The sequence below is a fragment of the Oncorhynchus mykiss genome, chromosome 5 (genome assembly GCF_013265735.2).
Source record: "Oncorhynchus mykiss isolate Arlee chromosome 5, USDA_OmykA_1.1, whole genome shotgun sequence".
Taxonomy (NCBI): domain Eukaryota; kingdom Metazoa; phylum Chordata; class Actinopteri; order Salmoniformes; family Salmonidae; genus Oncorhynchus; species Oncorhynchus mykiss.
The window spans coordinates 66,128,159-66,147,782 of NC_048569.1; the positions used below are offsets into that span (position 1 = coordinate 66,128,159).

Below are 19,624 nucleotides of genomic sequence, written 5' to 3' on the forward strand. Positions count from 1 at the left end.
AACCATGTGTATGTGACAAATAAAATTTGATTTGATTATAAGAACATCCAATAGTCAAAGGTATATGAAATACAAATGGTATAGAGAGAAATAGTCCTATAATTCCTATAATAACAACTACACCCTAAAACTTCTTACCTGGGAATATTGAAGACTCATGTTAAAAGGAACCACCAGCTTTCATATGTTCTGAGCAGGGAATTTTAAACATTAGCTTTAAATGACACATATTGCACTTTTACTTTCTTCTCCAACACTGTTTTTGCATTATTTAAACCAAATTGAACGTTTCATTTTTTATTTGAGGGTAAATTGATTTTATTTATGTATTGTATTAAGTTAACATAAGTGTTCATTCAGTATTGATTCAGTATTGTTGTAATTGTCATTATTACAAATATATTTTTTTATGTATTTATTTTTAATATTTTTGTATTATTATTTTATTATTATTAACACTACCCTGCTCTTCCTCACCCTTATCATCATGGTCATACCTTGTGCCGAGGCGGCGGGTCCTGAGGCCCATGAAGACGGAGCGGATGAGTTTCCCAAAGGAGGCAGCGTTGACCGGGTCCAGTTTCTGCTCCTGACAGTGGCGCAGGTAGTGGTTGTAGAGGGAGCTCCGGGGCAGGCTCACCCCCTCTGCTGTCTCATAGTTATCCAGCAGCCACTGCAGCTAAAACACACACAGCACAGAAACAGTCAGTCAGTCACACCTACTGGGCCCTGTCTGCTGCACTCTGATCCTTACTGTACAACTCCATCCTAAGGTTGAAAGGCTAGAACCCGGTTACTGAGATTTACCACCCAAAACCACTCCTTCCTCCCCCCAGGTACACACACACACACTGGTGCATGCACACACAGGTACACGCCAACCACCTGAGAATTTAGAGGATGTGTTAAAACTGTCAAAGGGAGTGAATTGGTATATTTGAGGTACACACACACAAACAAACCACCTGTTTAGTGAGTTTAAAGGAGAGAATTTAGATTGAGTTAAAACTGTCAAAGGGAGTGAATTGGTATATTTGAGGTATAGCAGGTACACACAGTTACACGATAGCACGCACACAATAGTGTAACAGTATAACTTTAGACCGTCCCCTCGCCCATACCCGGGCGCAAACCAGGGACCCTCTGCACACAACTGACACCCACGAAGCATCGTTACCCATCGCTCCACAAAAGCCGCGGCCCTTGCAGAGCAAGGGTAACAACTACTTCAAGGTCTGAGCAAGTGACGTCACCAATTGAAACGCTATTTAGCGCGCACCACCGCTAACTAAGCTAGCAGTTTCACATCTGTTACAATAGCACACACAGAGGTACACACACACACACACACACACACACACACACACACACACACACCACCCGTTTAGTGAGTTTAAACGAGAGAGAATTTTTATTTTGTGTTAAAACTATCAATACGTGATAATTGCTCATTCATATTATACCTGTCCACTAGAGAAATATAGAACTCTGTGGTCCCCTATTCCCCAACAGGGTGGACAGAATTATTTACCTGTCTGTGTGGATGGTGGAGACTAGGCTAGGCAAAAATAAGATGATTGGCAGTTGAAATATAAACACATGGATATTTATCTCAATTTACAGGGTGGCCAGACAGTGTGACAGACAGTGTGAAGTTGATGACAACAATATGACTGCCAGGTGGAGCTGCTTGATAATAAAGATTCTAGAGGTGACCGAGGGTTAAGAGCCGGAATGGAGAATAACATCTAATGAAATAGCTGGTTTGAAGGGCAGCTCTGGTGGCACAATAAAGTAGAGAGTCAAGTAGTACTGCTTCTATTACCATATCACATTGTAATTATGGAGATGTGACCAACACACCGGCTCACATTATATAACATGTAATTGTTGACAAATAGTGAGTGTGTCTTGATTCGCATGTGAATGTGTGCTTCCCAGACAGTAGAAAAGGGGGGCATGGCGTTATGTGGCTATAACAATCACGTAGCTGTCACCATGTGGAGGATGGGGAATCTGAAAACGCAACAGGTTAAATACACGTGTCGCTTCTGTCAAGACAAGGACAAGGCAAGCTCAAGCCAGCAGAAAGTCCCCAAATCAATAACTTGTTGAGAAACAAGTGGCAGCAGATGCAAGGAAAGTATCTGGTCAGACAACGCAGTGTTTTGGGTCACAGCACACTAAAGCTAGCAGTAGTCTGTCAGTATGTTCCCTTCAGCAGAAAGAAGAGATCACAGTGAAGTGGTAAGGTAGAGCCAGGGAGACAAAGGCAGGCCTTTCTAGTCCTTTTCAAAGAAAGTTCCTGATTGACTTACATGGCTGTTGAGCAGGCTGCTTTTGTGAGTTGCAATCCCTTCCGACTTTTGGAGGTTTTCAATCGCCATTTCAAGCTAAAGAAAAAAATGAGCATGCAAAAAATGAAACAGGATGTAGAAAAAAGGAGGAAAATGAAAGGGGGAAAACAAAAACACAAAACAGAAAGGAAATAAGAAGGTTAGCAGCAGCCAGATCTCTGCATTTCCATTACCCTCAGTCAATGTTGCAGCCAAATTCATTATTGGCTGAAAAAGCATGCAAATGAGAGGGACTCAAGGGGTTAAGCTGCTGACTGAAGGCCCTCCTTGTCTGACACTAATGTATGCAAATAGTCTCTGCAAACAGGGTCACAGGTCATTCCATGCGCAATGACAATGAGTCGACAAATTCCACCTAACACCCAATGAAAATCACCACACAATGCAAAACTTGAGAAGTTATATGTAACAGTCACTGTTGCAATCCATGAGAACACAAATACAGTCCTAATAGAAAAACCTCCAACGGGAGCAATGTATTTCCATATCATCCCATCTTTTCTTTCCATTTGTTATCCCAAAGGAACCATTTCAATCAATTGACCAGATCATTTAGACTTTTTTCCGGCGGTATCATGGACTAGAGAAGAAAGGAGTTAAACTGGCAGGCATAGCGAATGACAAAACTTGAGAAGGAAAAAAAAGCAGGCATCCTTCCAAAGTCTAAGGGCTGTTGGCCAAATGGTAATGAGGCCCAGGGGTTGCTTTGTTTTGCAGGGCACTCAAGTGCCTGTGAAAAACTCTAAAACAAAGCATAGCCAAATTACTTAAACCAGCCTGCACCCTGCTTCCCCTGTCCCGCTTCTCCCGTAACGCCATGGGGCACTGGGAAGGCTGAGGCCCACCCCAGACCCAGGTTTCCCTGAGGATCAGCAGATAGGCCAGGCAGGCAGTGGTGAGGATAGTCACACCAGCATGCGTCACAGGCGCAGCAGGGAATGTGTCTGCTACAGCAGGGCAATTTGTTTGTTGGTGTAACTAATGATTTATACACACACTTCAGAGAACACTTCAATCCATGCACGGCTTAAAAAGCTGTTTAGTAATGGAAACCATAAACCATCCCTCATGTTTGGGATGAGTTGGAATAACTGACTCTCAGACATGGGCATTCATTTCTAAAGGTGTTGGTGCCTCTTCAATTCCATATGGTTTGATGGACTTACATAGTCACATCACAATCATTTCACGGAGATACCTACTGGACTGGAAACTTAATTCTTCCTACTAAATCCATAAGTCCCAACAAGGACACAGAGTATATGTAACTCATCCAAGGTGCTCACCATAGCGGAGGAGGAGCGGGAGGAGTGTGAGGCGTGGTGGCGGCCTCCCTCCATGCCCCCGCCGTGGATCAGGTAGGTGCTGCCACCTGAGATGATCTGACTGCCACCCACATCCATGGTGATGCCCACCATGCCGTGGGGCGGCACACCACTGGCGGAGGAGACCACCGTTGTGACCTGGGAACCCCCGCCCTGAGAGTCAAAATAGGCTCCTCCACTGCCCTGGCCATACAGCTGGGCCTCAGGGTTATAGGAGTAGGCTGTCCGGCTGGAGAGAGAGGTGCCATAAGTTAAAGGTATGACCTCAGATCTATACAGAATGAAACAGCAATCCCATAACATTACATTCACTTAGTTTGTAGATGTGTAATATTATAATTAAAAACACAATCTTACATTAGGGGTTCAATTACCTTTAAAAGCAGCAATATGACATTTTTGACCAAATATGACCAAATTTACATAGAAATGTGTGTTATAGATCGGTCATTCTCTTCGAAAGCAAGTCTAAGAAGCGGTAGATCGGTTTAATTTTTGTGCTTACTTTCAGTTTTGTACACTAGCTTCTAACAGCTGAAAATACTATATTTTTGGTTATGGAAAATATATTACAGTGGTTTAGATGGTACAATGATTCTCTACAATATACTTGCTTGTTTTGTCACAAATTCTAATAAGTTTTCCTATTTTCAGTTTTTGCAACCAGGAAATGGCAGAGCGATTTCTACATAGAATACCATGAAAAGATGCACTATTTAGAAGTATTTTAAAGCCCGCTGGAACACATTCCATTGCCTGAAATGAAAAGCACCGCAGTACTTACATGGTTCCATTAGTGTAAACTGCTTCTCCCCCCTCTCCCACATATTGAACCTGGGAGGGGTAGACATGATGGATCTGCTGGACCTATGGAGCGAGAAACACAACCATTGAGCATTAATTGTCATCAAGAGGGAGTAATCACTTCTAGGCTGTTTTTCATTCTTTGAAATGAGATAAAACATCAAATGCTTGTTCGTAATCAAAATAGAGTAACTCATGTCATCCGTAATCATAATATTGATTTGGGCGGCAGGTAGCCTAGTGGTTAGAGCATTGGGCCAGTAACCGAAAGGTTGCTAGATCAAATCCCCGAGCTAATAAGGTTGTCGTTCTGTCGTTCTGCCCCTGAACAAAGCAGTTAACCCTGTTCCTAGGCCATCATGGTAAATTTGAATTTGTTCTTAACTGACTCGCCTAGTTAAATAAAATACAAATGTAAAAAAATATATTACCACAGTGCTATCAGTAGGTGGCAGTGGGACTAAAGTGTCATGATGAGAAAAAAGAAAATCCCTGCTGAGCACTTGAAGCACACCTGATTGAGCTCTAACAGCCATTATATTAGTTAGAAACCAATACCATTCAAAGGCAACAACGCTTACAATACAGTGGAGAATGTGATTGGTATCAACATGTCTGATGCTACTGTGGTGGAGCCATGCTGTGCATGTGGATAAAGCCCGACTGATTGAGTGTCCTGGGGGCTGGAGAGAAGGAAGGCGGGGTGGTGAGGAGACAGTGTGTACCTGCTGAGGGACCTGTTGCAGCCGGGGGACTGACAGCTGCTGCACCTGCGCTCCCTTCTGGGCTGAGCCTGTGGCCTGAACCAGCACCCTCTGGGGCGGGGGGGGGTAGAGGACACGCACCATTATTGGTAAGCACATAAGATGCACACGCAAAACACACACTATGACTATCGACACAAAAAAAGAAAAACTACAAATCCTTAAGCCCCTATAGAGTACCAGATAATCACAAACAACATGGAACTTGACTGGATTTTTGGTAGAATATCCTTCCTTATTATATGTACGCTTTCTTCTTAATCTTCTTAAGACAAGTATGAAGTGAATGCTGGTGGGAAAGACTATGCATTCCTATCCAGCAGAAATGCCGCCTTACAGTCAACATATTTTTGTGTAAGTCCATTCTAGGCTTTCACTAATTACAGGAGACCACAATGTTTGTTTGGGACCAACGTTCTTCTTTGGCGGTTGCAGAAGACCACTTCTGGTATCCCTCTTCAGGGTAGTGTTGATGGAGATGTGTGTTCATGACAAAAATAAAATTGACATTTCCGCTTATAGAAAAAAATAATGTTGAGGTAGACTGCAGTGTAGTATAGGCCTATAGTTCAGCACTGGCTTCTCTCAAGCATAGCCAGCTGTCAAGGCATATATGGTACACTATCCAAAAATATTAACATAAGGATATTTACTGCTTGGTTTCTATGGATTCTCTTATCAACCCATGTCCTTTTCCCAGAACTATAAACAGCTGTGGTAATACAAGGTTATAGGTCCTAATTGTACTAATGAGAAACCCCTGCCTAGCCAGATCTGATCACACACAACAACATGATATCAAATGATTCATGATGCCTTCAGCCACATCTAAGCAAATGCTTGTTGACATATTTTTGGGGTTCTTAATATACTGTAGACTGGAAATAAATTCACATTAAAAGGATTGCTCTGCAGTATAATACATCTGGTATAAATGAGTAATGAAATCAACAGGGTTGTTGAGAATTCCCTTTTCTGCTGCTCTTCCCCAGTGCATGGCGTGAGGGGCTTGGTTCCCCTGGGGAGAATATTGTGTGTTGGGAGTGAGGTGGGATGCTGTGATGTAGAGCACTGTGCAGGGCTGTTGTGGTGACTGTTAGTCATGACCGCAGTAAAGTTCCACGTGACCATTGAGTCATGGTAATATACATTTTTGCACTCTGGACATGCTTTGGTAGTACCCAACTCAGTAACAACCAACGGGTCCTAATGGCCTGGTACTTAGGGCTCTATTGTCCCTCTAACCACTCTGACGTCAGTGCAAACGCAATCTAAAATCACATCAAACACTTTTCACAACAGTAGGTCTATCATACTTACATAACTGTGATGATCAATTTGAAGAAAGAAGTTCAACAGCAGGTTGAAACAGTGTAAAGCATGGTTGTTGTGGATGTTGTTTCAAAGCCTAACAACGAAATGGACAGCACTATCTAAGGTGATGATTAATTCAAAACGCTCATTGGCATATTATTATTTTGCCATTATACAATACGGCATATTACTCATTGCAAAAAAAAATAAAAATGATTTAAGATGACTTTGGTACATAATTGGTCTGGCCTATACTCCAACATAAAAAATAAAATAAAAATTAGTAATCGCCTTTGAGTGTGGACTGTATTATGTATACTGGATGAACTGGTTACCTTATGCTATGCTCCAAAATGTCTCGGAGAGAACATAATATAGCCATAGACAATGCTGTTGGCTCATTGATTGTGAATTTGATTTTGAATAGCTTAGTAACAGGGAATGTTTCATATTGTCATCATTAAATTGGGCAACACATTACCTTTAGCTACAGAATATCTCACCACCATGCGTTTCCATCTCCTATGCTCTCCTTTATTCCATTCTCGAGCGTACAGACGGGCTGTCAGCAGTTTAGTATCATGTTTTCAAACAACATATTTCACTATCGATGTGCACAAACGGATTCCACTTGGTTTCCCAAATTCAGCACTGGGTAGCTGCAGAAACAAGGTTGGAGAGGCCATGGCATACAAAGTTTAGGCAGAATATCATGTCGGGCAGAGAGGGCATGCTCCTCAAACAATGGTTGATGTGTGGCGTGAAATAAGCGTTATATTTATTTCTCAGCTGCTCATAGGGCTGGGTGATAGGGCCAAAATATCCTATCATGGTATTTTTAAAAATTGGACGGTATGACGGGGTGGCCATAAGGTGGCAACACATACATTCTAAGGGATTTCAATGGCTGTCTCCATTTTGATTGATTTAAACTGGTCAACTTCCAAAACATTTTTAATGCACTTTCAGCAATTGCTGCATTACCTGCACTAATTTGAGAATTTCCACACAGCCAAGTAGGACTGCACAATATGGGCAAACAATCAAAGGCCTTATTTTTAAGCAAATGTTGCAATTTGAATTTGACTTGCGATTTAGAGCAAAACACTTGGGTGAACTGTTGGAATCATGGAAATAGAATGATCATTCAAATTCCATAGTTAGAATATAATAGCGGGCACTTGAATACAGTGTTTGACGTGACAAATGAAAATGCCAGGGAGGAGTTATTGTTACAGGGTAGGACGTTGACAATTATACAACAGGTGGTTCTAATGCTGATTGGTTAAAACCGCTCCGCAAGTTACCACAGGCTATATATATATATATATATATATATATATATATATATATATATATATATATATATATATATATATATAAAATGCCTATTTACTCTGTTCCATCTGACTGCGCAATCCACTGTCATCAGCCCAGCCAGGCACTTTATAAACTTGATCTCCACTATAAAAAGCATCTAGACATTATCTCACATTTCTTTAAGACTAACATTTCGTTTTCAACAACAGAGATTTGTAAAAACCCTGCTGTCTCTCCGACATTTGCAACATTGAATTTGAAAATTGAAACAAATAATTTTTATGGATATATACAAAGAAATATAAATTGGTGAAAAAAAAGTTCAAACGAAACAAATTTTTTATTTATTTTACCTTTATAGGCAAGTCAGTTAAGAACAAATTCTTATTTTCAATGACGGCCTAGGAACAGTGGCTGCCTTGTTCAGGGGCAGAACGACAGATTTGTACCTTGTCAGGTCGGGGGTTTGAACTTGCAACCTTCCAGTTACTAGTCCAACGCTCTAACCACTAGGCTACCCTGCCACCCCAGGTGATTATGTTAGCTGTGTTGTTGGCTAGCTCAGCGTCCTGACGAGAGAGCACATTTTCTATGCCAAGCAAAATAGTGCCTCATTAGCTCATTGCTATGGATGTATCCAAATACATGTGACTAGAAAACAGCTTAAACAAATGCAAAATGCAGCTACTGTTGTTATTCTGGCTGCACTGTTTGACGTTACTGTAAGTTAGCTGTAGTTGGCTAGCTAGCAAGCAAGGGATAAGAATGTTGCCAGCCAATATGGCAATGGAACATTTCAAACGAACAACTGGGTTGAGTCCATTGATACAGAAAAACTGGATTGAGTCTCTGGCACCCGAACCGATAGAACGAACAACCAGCCGGCTTGGGTAGCAGCCCTAGATGTGTGTCAGGACTATATCTTGTGGAAGGATTAAATAGTATGAATAAATTAATCAATTAACATTAATGAAAATGTCAAATCATTATTTTAATATGTTGGTAACCCGGGACTATCACCCGTTCCAATATATTCTCCAAACACCGGCATTGAGGGCATTATCACTTAAGTGTTTCCTAGGGCACCCTATAATATTTAGCTACATTTAATGTTCTCTCAGCTTCTCTTCTTTGATTTAGAAGATACTGTTTCACAAACAATTTGCTGATTTTGGTCTACACCATCACTGGTATTATCAGGCTGTATAGCCAATTACATTTGCTCTGACTCAGTACATTTATTAGCTAGCTATCGATTAGCATTAGTGATTAGCAGCTATAAAGATTTAGGACCAACTCGCTAATAAAATAAAAATGAGCTGCTTGCAGATGTAAGAAATACAAACTAATAATGCAACTATAGAATGCTAGTGGATTTATATTAAGCAAAGTGAAAACAGCATCCTTGTCATCAAAATTGTTGCATGTGCTACATTCACCATGCAGACTGAACACAAGTGTCTAGTGCTCGAGGAACAAATGCGCTCCTTGAGTGACGGGGCTAGGTCTGTGTGGAAAGCGGCAGAGAGAGAAGACTCAAGTAGCAAAGTAAACTATAAAAACGGATGTTACACAGCATATCACATTTAACAAACTAAACATTTAAATACCGTTATAGTAGGTAAAGAAAAAACCCAAGTATCCTATAAAAAAAATAAAAATAGTAGGGAAAGCACACAGCCTCCATTCGCTATTCAAATCGAACTTTATTTGCCACATGCGCCGAATACAACAAGTGTCGACTTTACCGTGAAAATGGTAAAGTCAACCTTAACCAACAGTGCAGTTCAAGAAGAAACCATTTACCAAGTAGGCTAAAATAAAAACACAAGAACAACAAGGCTATATACAGGGGGCACCGGTACCGAGTCAGTGTGCAGGGGTACAGCCTAGTTGAGGTAATCTGTGCATGTAGGTGGAGGCGAAGTAACTATGCATAGGTAAAAAAAACAGCAAGCAGCAGTGTACAAGGGAGGTTTTTTATGAATTGTTCGGCAGTTTAATGGCTTGGGGGTAGAAACTGTTGAGGAGCCTTTTTGTCCTACACTTGGAGCTCCGGTACTGCTTGCCGCTCAGTAGCAGAGAAAACAGTCTATAACATGGGTGACTGGAGTCTGACAATTTTATGGGCTTTCCTCCGACACCGCTTATTATATAGGTTCTGGATGACAGGAAGCTTGACCCCAGTGATGTACTGGGCAGTTCACACTACCCTCCATAGCACCTTACGGTCAGATGCTGAGCAGTTGCCATACCAGGCGGTGAGGCAACCGGTCAGGATGCTCTCGATGGTGCAGCTGTAGAACCTTTTGAGGATGTGGGGGCCCATGCAAAATCTTTTCAGTCTCCTGAGGGGAAAAGGTTTTGTTGTGCCCTCTTCACGACTGTCTTGGTGTGTTTGGACCATGATAGTTCGTTGGTGATGTGGACGCCAAGGAACATGGAAGCTTTCAACCTGCTCCACTACAGCCCCGTCAATGTTAATGGGGGCCTGTTCGTCCCACCTTTTCCTGTAGTCCACGATCAGCTCCTTTGTCTTGCTCCCATTGAGGGAGAAGTTGTTGTCCTGGCAGTTCTCTGACCTCCAACCCTATAGGCCATCTCATCATTGTCGGTGGTCAGGCCTATCGCTGTTGTGTCATCAGCAAACTTGATGGGTGTTGGAGTCATGTTAGGCCACGCAGTTGTGGGTGAACAAGGAATACAGTAGGGGACTAAGTACACACCCCTGAGGGGCCCTAGTGTTAAGGATCAGGAATATGTATTACTGCCTACTCTTACCACCTAGGGGTGGCCTGTCAGGAAGTCCAGGATCCAGTTGCAGAGGGAGGTGTTTAGTCCCAGAGTCCTTAGCTTAGTGATGAGCTTCATGAGCACTATGGTGTTGAACGCTGAGCTGTAGTCAATGAACAGCATTCTCACATAGGTGTTCCTTTTGTCTAGGTGAGAAAGGGTGGTGTGTAGTACAATTGAGATTGTGTCATCTGTGGATCTGTTGGGGCGGTATGCAAATTGGAGTGGGTCTGGGGTGTCCGGGAATATGCTGTTGATGTGAGCCATGACCAGCCTTTCAAAGCACTTCATGGCTACCGACGTGAGTGCCACAGGGCAGTAATCATTTAGGCAGGTTACCTTCGCTTCCTTGGGCACAGGGACTATGGTGGTCTGCATGAAACATGTTGGTATTACAGACTATTACAGAAAATGTCATTGAAGACACTTGGTCCGCGCAGGCTTTGAGTACCCATCCTGGTAATCAGTCTAGCCCAGTGGCTTTGTAAATGCTGACCTGTTTAAAAGGTTTCGTTCACATCCGCTACAGAGAGCATTATCACACAGTTATCCAGAACAGCTGGTGCTCCCGTGCATGCTTCAGTGTGGCTTGCCTCGAAGCGAGCATAAAAACGCATTTAGCTCATCTGGTAGGCTCGCGTGCCTGGGCAGCTCGCATCTGGGTTTTCCTTTGTAGTCCGTAATAGTTTTCAAGCCCTGCCACATCCGACGAGCATCAGAGCCAGTGTAGTAGGATTCAATCTTAATCCTGTATTGACGCTTTGCTTGTTTGATGGTTCGTCCGAGGGCATAGCAAGATTTCTTATAAGCGTCCGGATTAGTCCCTCGCTCCTTGAAAGCGGCAGCTCTAGCCTTTAGCTCGATGTAGATGTTGCCTGTAATCCATGGCTTCTGGTTGGGATATGTACATACAGTCACTGTGGGGGATGACATCGTCGATGCACTTATTGATGAAGCCGATGACAGGTGGTGTATTCCTCAATGTCATTGGATGTATCCCGGAACATATTCCAGTCTGTGCAAGCAAAACAGTCCTGTAGTGTAGCATCCTGTAGTGCGGAATCTGACCACTTGCCTAGTGAGCGAGTCACTGGTACTTCTTTCTTTCGTTTCTGCTTGTAAGCAGGAATCAGGAGGATAGAATTGTGGTCGGATTTACCAAATGGAGGGCAAAGGAGAGAATTGTATGCATCGCTGCGTGTGGAGTAAAGGTGGTCTAGGACTTTTTTCCCCCCCCTGGTTGCACGTGTCATGCTGGTAAAAATTTGGAGAAGTGCCGCTTCTGAGTGAGCATTTTCTTCTTTGATTATGGCCTTAACAGAGTTGGTTGAGAGAGGTCTTAATGCCAGCTTCGCTTTGTGGTGGTAAATAGACGGCTAAGAATAATACAGATGAGAACTCTAGGTAGATAGTGTGGTCGACAACTTATCATAAGGTATTCTACACCTCAGGCAAGCAATACCTCGAGACTTCTTTAATTAGACATCATTAAAGGAAAAAGTTTCTTCCAGTCCGTGGTTAGTAATCGCTGTTCTGATGTCCAGAAGTTATTTTCGGAGAGACGGTAGCAGCAACATTATGTACACAATAAGTAAAAAAATAAGTTATACAAAAACACATTTAAAAAGAAAATTGCACAATTGGTTGAGAGAATGTAAAACGTCAGCCATGTTCTTCGGCGCCATTCGATTGCATATAGATGACATGCATTTTTCCCCTGCCCCTTTTATTTGATAATGGGCCATTCTAAATCTAAACTCATTTTACATATTAGTAAAGACAAGATTAAATTGAAAATTGTCTGATGGGTGAAAATATTCTCACTAGATGAGAGAACAGCTATGCAGCCTGAGGCAAGGAACAGAGCGCAAGCTTATTTTGCTACTTTATCAAATCATCAATAGTCTACAGTCATACCACACAGCCCATATACGTTTGATTTCTAAAACATTCTAAGGTTTGTATCATTCACAACTAAAGTTGTCAAATAACTCTAAATCTAGCATACAGGACTACTTTCAAAATGTTAACTTGTAGCTCAACATAACCACTTCATACACGCACTCACTCTGTAAAGGGAAAAATATCCTTACTATTTTATTCAGCTAAGTTCAATTATATTCTTCTTACTATAAATTTGTGTCACACATTTATAAGCATATCTTGTCAGCTAAATGACCAAGCCTACAGCCTATGGCATGGAGCATAGCCAGATAACATAGGCCTACAGAAGGCCAACTCCTATTCTGTTCTTCTGAAATACATTTTATTCATATCATAAATATCATACATTTCCTTTAGACCTGACTAAAATAATGTATTTATTGTGGTGTGTATATTAAATTAAATGTTTTAAAATGTAGAAGTTCCAAAGGCGTGCATCAGCGGCTCGAATGTGTGGAGGCGTGGATATGTTAAATGTTAATTAACGGTCAATAACCAGATGACAATAACCAGCTCACAAAATTATGTCATGACCGCCACAGCCCTAGTACTGTGAGGTAGGGTTATGGTTGAGTGAGAGAGAGAGAGAGACCCACTGCGCTGCATGTGAGAGAGTACAGCCTGGTTTTGAATATTTATTTATTAAGGATCCCCAGCTACTCTTCCTGGGGTCCAGCAACATTAAGGCAGTTCTATACAATTTAAAATTCTACATGACATTTCATAACATTTTTCACAACACATTGTGTTCCCTCAGGCCACTACTCTACAATACAAAATCCATGTGTGTGTGTGTAGAGTGCGCCTTATGTGTAAGTGTGTGTCTGTGTGTGTGTCTCATCACAGTCCCCGCTGTTCCATAAGGTGTATTTTTATCTGCTCGCATCAGTTACCGGATGTGGAATAGAGTTCCATGTAGCCATGGCTCTATGTAGTACTGCGCACCTCCCATAGTCTGTCTATTCTGGACTGTGAAGAGACCTCTGGTGGCATGTCTTGTGGAGTATGCATGGGTGTCCGAGCTGTGTGCTAGTAGTTTGAACAGACACCTCAGTGCATTCAGCATGTCAACACTTTACAAAAATAAGTAGATGAAGTCACTCTCCTCCACTTCGAGCCAGGAGAGATTTACATGCATATTATTAATGTTAACTCTGTGTACATTTAAGAGCCAGCCGTGCTGCCTTGTTCTGAGCCAATTGTAATTTTCAGAGGTTCCTCTTTGTAGCACCTGACCACACGACTGAACAGTTGTCCAGGTGCAACAAAACTAGGGACCGTCTTGTCGATAGTGTAGTGGTTTACCTGTTGTGAGGCTGGGACAGGCTGCACCACGGGGGCCTGGGCGGAGGTGGACGTACGCAGCGCCACACTGGACGACGAATCGGACCCTCCCTCTGAACTCTGCATGCTGGGAACCTACAGAGGAGAGAGGGATGAGGGACAGGGAAGAGGAGTGAGCACAAGGATATGCAAGGCAAGAGACAAGACGCACAGCCCTGCCAGACAGGACAGGAGAACAGACAGCATGCATCCCTACTCAGAGCCAGGCCTGCACATGTGCTGCCATGCCAAACAAATGGGCTTTTCACAGCATGCCTGAGCGAAGGGCCAGGGCTTTCAGATTGCCCCGGGGGGGGTCCAGACCAGGCTCGAGGCCCCTGCCAAGTCACACGGAGTCACCTCAGAGCCACCTTACTTCTGGCAATTATTACTGGAACATTAACACTGGTAAAGCCAGCAACACTAAACAGCTGCTTAGTAGAAGTCCAGCTGCTAGGAAAGAAGCAGGTGGAAAAAGTTGTGGTAAAAACAGTGAGTATTGTCAGGCCCGGTCCTCCAAACTGTAAACACTCTCGAACATTGGGAGAAAATATGCACAGCATGGCAAAAGGGAGTGAGAAGAGCACAAAAAAAAAGTGACAAAGGCTCTCTCTTTCAGAGAAAGAGAGGGGAGAGGGAGGGATTGAAAATAAAATAAAAACTTCCACAGCCCCCCCCCCCACAAAGAAAAGAGAGAAAAAAAAAAAGAATGAAAATGGCAGTGGGGCTCCTACTGACGATATGCAGCGTTTGTTTCAAATGAGAGCCGTTCTCTGGGGGCTCCAATAATCCAGCTGATATCAGGAAATTCCTCAATGCTTTGTAAACGTTTGCCGGTTGCTATGGTGAGGAATCCATGACGACCAACACCAACTCTGTCCCGCTCTCCTCCCTCCCCCCACCGTTTCATCCTTTCTCTTATTTATAAAGCTCATGCACAGGAACTTTTGAGTGTGGCCACAAAGCAAGGGAGGTGAAGGAGGGGGGGAAGGGGTTGGGGGTCTTGCAGGAGGGAAGGCACCACACCTCTAGAAGATCAGGAGCTAAAACAAATTAGGCCTAATTAGTCAGCAGACATGGATACGTATAGAGTGATTTCATAACCAAATGAAATTGTATTTGAATTCCATAATTCTGAATTTGTTTAATGATACTGAATTTAATATTTTTGAATTTGTAATGCACAAATTGGATCATTGAATTAAGACATTTAACTTATATTTCATGATTTAAAACTGAATTTAATTCATATTGCATTAATACATTTAATGGAATATTCAAATATATATTCAATATGGTAGATATTGTATTCACTGTCAGTGTATGAAGTCTACAAACTATAATTTCAAGTTGATCAAAGGTAAATATAAATATACACCGCTCAAAAAAATAAAGGGAACACTAAAATAACACATCCTAGATCTGAATGAATGAAATATTCTTATTAAATACTTTTTTCTTTACATAGTTGAATGTGCTGACAACAAAATCACACAAAAAGTATCAATGGAAATCAAATTTATCAACCCATGGAGGTCTGGATTTGGAGTCACACAAAATTAAAGTGGAAAACCACACTACAGGCTGATCCAACTTTGATGTAATGTTCTTAAAACAAGTCAAAATGAGGCTCAGTAGTGTGTGTGGACTCCACGTGCCTGTATGACCTCCCTACAACGCCTGGTGAGGTGGCGGATGGTCTCCTGAGGGATCTCCTCCCAGACCTGGACTAAAGCATCCGCCAACTCCTGGACAGTCTGTGGTGCAATGTGGCATTGGTGGATGGAGCGAGACATGATGTCCCAGATGTGCTCAATTGGATTCAGGTCTGGGGAACGGGCGGGCCAGTCCATAGCATCAATGCCTTCCTCTTGCAGGAACTGCTGACACACTCCAGCCACATGAGGTCTAGCATTAGGATGAACCCAGGGCCAACCGCACCAGCATATGGTCTCACAAGGGGTCTGAGGATCTCATCTCGGTACCTAATGGCAGTCAGGCTACCTCTGGCGAGCACATGGAGGGCTGTGCGGCCCCCCAAAGAAATGCCACACCATGACTGACCCACCTCCAAACCGGTCATGCTGGAGAATGTTGCAGGCAGCAGAACGTTCCCCACAGCGTCTCCAGACTCTGTCACGTCTTTCACATGTGCTCAGTGTGAACCTGCTTTCATCTGTGAAGAGCACAGGGCGCCAGTGGCAAATTCGCCAATCTTGGTGTTCTCTGGCAAATGCCAAACGTCTTGCACGGTGTTGGGCTGTAAGCGTAACCCCCACCTGTGGATGTCAGGCCCTCATACCACCCTCATGTAGTCTATTTCTGACAGTTTGAGCAGACACATGCACATTTGTGGCCTGCTGGAGGTAATTTTGCAGGGCTCTGGCAGTGCTCCTCCTGCTCCTCCTTGCACAAAGGTGGAGGTAGCGGTCCTGCTGCCCTCCTACGGCCTCCTCCACGTCTCCTGATGTACTGGCCTGTCTCCTGGTAGCGCCTCCATGCTCTGGACACTATGCTGAGAGACACAGCAAACCTTCTTGCCACTGCTCGCATTGATGTGCCATCCTGGATGAGCTGCACTACCTGAGCCACGTGTGTGGGTTGTAGACTCCGTCTCATGCTACCACTAGAGTGAAAGCACCGCCAGCATTCAAAAGTGACCAAAAACATCAGCCAGGAAGCATAGGAACTGAGAAGTGGTCTGTGGTTATCACCTGCAGAACCACTCCTTTATGGGGGGGGGGGGGGGGGGGGGGGGGTCTTGCTAATTGCCTATAATTTCCACCTGTTGTCTATTCCATTTGCACAGCAGCATGTGAAATTTATTGTCAATCAGTGTTGCTTCCTAAGTGGACAGTTTGATTTCACAGAAGTGTGATTGACTTGGAGTTACATTGTGTTGTTTAAGTGTTCCCTTTATTTTTGAGCAGTATATATAAAATTCACATTTTCAGATGAATTTAAAGAACTGAATCTGAATGCAGATTCAAAACCAGAGACAACATCCTTGTTCTTTGCCAGCCAGGAAAGGTAGAGGAGAACAGATTGAATCTGGGTACCTAGTAAGGATCAGACAGCGAGTGAGTAATCTGCCTTTACCATCGGTCCTATTTGCCAACGTACAATCATTGGGTAATAAAATAAACGAGCACGTATATCCTACCAACAGGACATTAAAAACTATATCTTATGTTTCACCGAGTCGTGGCTGAGTAACACAGCTGGCGGGTTTTATGCTTTTTTGGCAGGACAGAACAGGCGTCTCTGGTAAGACAAGGGGTGGCTATCTATGTATATTTGTAAACAACAGCTGGTGCACGAAATCTAAGGAAGTGACGAGGTTTGCTTGCCAGAGGTAAAGTATCTCATAAGCTGTAGACCGCACTACTTACCAAGAGAGTTGTCATCTATATATTCTCCGTAGCTCTCTATTTACTACCACAAACCGATGCTGGTTCTAATACGGACTTGCACTCAATGAGCTGTATATGGCCACAAGCAAACAGGAAAACGCTCATCCAGAGGTGTCGCTCCTAGTGACCGGGGACTTTAATGCAGGGAAACTTAAATCCGTTTGACCTCATTTCTACCAACATGGCACATGTGCAACCAGAGGGGGAAAAAAATAAAAAAAATAAAAATCTAATGAAAAAAACTCTAGGCCAACTTTACTTCACAGAGACACGCACAAAGCTCTCCCTCACCCTCCATTTGGCAAATCTGACCATAAATCTATCCTCCTGAGTCCTGCTTACAAGCAAAAACTAAAGCAGGAAGCACCAGTGACAACCAATAAAACGTGGTCAGATGAAGCAGATGCTAAGCTACACGACTGTTTTGCTTGCACAGATTGGAATACTTTTCTGGGATTTTTTCGATGGCGTTGAGGAGTACACCACATCAGTCACTGGCTTCATCAATAAGTGTGTCAATGACGTCATCCCCACAGTGACTGTACGTACACCACCATTCAAAAGTTTGCGGTCACTTAGAAATGTCCTTGTTTTTGAAAAAAGAAAATTGTCAAATTGATCAGAAACACACTGTAGACATCGTTAAAATTGTTGTAAATGATTATTGTAGCCAGAAATTGCAGATTTTTGTTAATGGAATATCTACATAAGTGTACATTGTCCCATTATCAGCAACCATCACTCCTGTGTTCCAATGGCACGTTGTTTAAGCTAATCCAAGTTTATCATTTTAAAAGCATAATTGATCATTAGAAAACCCTTTTGCAATTATGTTAGCACATTTGAAAACTGTTCTGATTAAAGAAGCAATAAAACTGGCCTTCTTTAGACTACTTGAGTATCTGGAGCGTCAGCATTTGTGGGTTCGATTACAGGCTCAAAATGTCCAGAAACAAATATCTTTCTTCTGAAACACATCAGTCTATTCTTGTTCTGATAAATGAAGGCTATTCCATGCGAGAAATTGCCAAGAAACTGAAGATCTGGTACAACGCTTTGTACCACTCCCCCCAAACTGGCTCTTACCAGAATAGAAAGAGGAGCGGGAGGCCCCAGTACACAACTGAGCAAGAGGACAAGTACCTTAGACGCCTTACAAGTCCTCAACTGGCAGCGTCATTAAATAGTAACCGCAAAACACCAGTCTCAACGTCAACAGTGAAGAGGCGACTTCGGGATGCTGGCCTTCTAGGCAGAGTTGCAAAGAAAAAGCCATAGCTCAGACTGGCCAATAAAAAGAAAAGATAAAGACGAGCAAAACAGACACTGGACAGAGGAAGATTATTTTTCTAGTGTTATTGACAGACGAATCTAAGTTGAGGTGTTCGGATCAAAGAACATTTGTGAGATGCTGAACGCTATCTGTCAAGCATGGTGGAGGCAATGTGATGGTCTGGGTGTCTTGAAGGAAGGCTATCACTAAATTTTGCACCGCCATGCCATACCCTGTGGACACGGCTTAATTGGAGCCAATTTCATCCTACAACAGGACAATGACCCAAAGCACAGCTCCAAACTATGCAAGAACTATTTAGGGAAGAAGCAGTCAGCTGGTATTCTGTCTATAATGGAGTGGCCAGCAGTCACCGGATCTCAACCCTATTGAGCTGTTGTGGGAGCAGCTTGACTGTAAGGTACGTAAATAAGTACCCATCAAGCCAATCCAACTTGTGGGAGGTGCTTTAGGAAGCATGGGGTGAAATCTCTTCAGATTACCTCAACAAATTTTGACAACTAGAATGCCAAAGGTCTGCAAGGCTGTAATTGCTGCAAATGGAGGATTTTTTGAAAAAAAAAAAAAAGTTTGAAGGACAATTATTATTTCAATTAAAAATCATTATTTATAACCTTGTCAACATCTTGACTAGATTTCCTATTCATTTTGCAACTCATTTCATGTATGTTTTAATGGAAAACAATAACTTTAAGTGACCCCAAACCTTTGAACGGTAGTGTACATAACCCTACCAGAAGCTGTGGATTAAAGGCAACATCCACAATAAAGGGTAGAGCTGCGCGTTCAAGGAGTGGGACTCTAACCCGGAAACTTGAGAAATTCCGCTATGCCCGCCGAAGGTCCACCAGGCGGGCAAAGCGCCAATACAGGACCAATAATCGTACTATACCGGCTCCGACGCTCGTCAGATGTGGCAGGGCTTGCAAACTATTAGACTACAAATGGGAAGCACAGCCGCAAGCTGCCCAGT

The 19,624-nt window shown here is 42.8% G+C and overlaps 1 protein-coding gene across 2 annotated transcripts in view; it reads right to left on the bottom strand.

The window, feature by feature from the left end:
• rfx2 (regulatory factor X, 2 (influences HLA class II expression)) overlaps window positions 1-19,624 on the bottom strand; it is a 68,287-nt gene that overhangs the window by 21,322 nt on the left and 27,341 nt on the right. Inside the window, exons 2-7 of one of the 2 annotated variants that reach the window (XM_036978112.1) lie at window positions 13,927-14,040; window positions 5,212-5,301; window positions 4,467-4,549; window positions 3,644-3,911; window positions 2,319-2,393; window positions 498-679 (exon numbers count right to left, since the gene is read on the bottom strand). In XM_036978112.1, the coding sequence (XP_036834007.1) occupies window positions 498-679; window positions 2,319-2,393; window positions 3,644-3,911; window positions 4,467-4,549; window positions 5,212-5,301; window positions 13,927-14,031 (803 nt within the window). In that variant the 5' untranslated portion in view covers window positions 14,032-14,040. The remainder of the gene's footprint in view (window positions 1-497; window positions 680-2,318; window positions 2,394-3,643; window positions 3,912-4,466; window positions 4,550-5,211; window positions 5,302-13,926; window positions 14,041-19,624) is intronic. The other variant, XM_036978113.1, reaches the window with a different exon arrangement.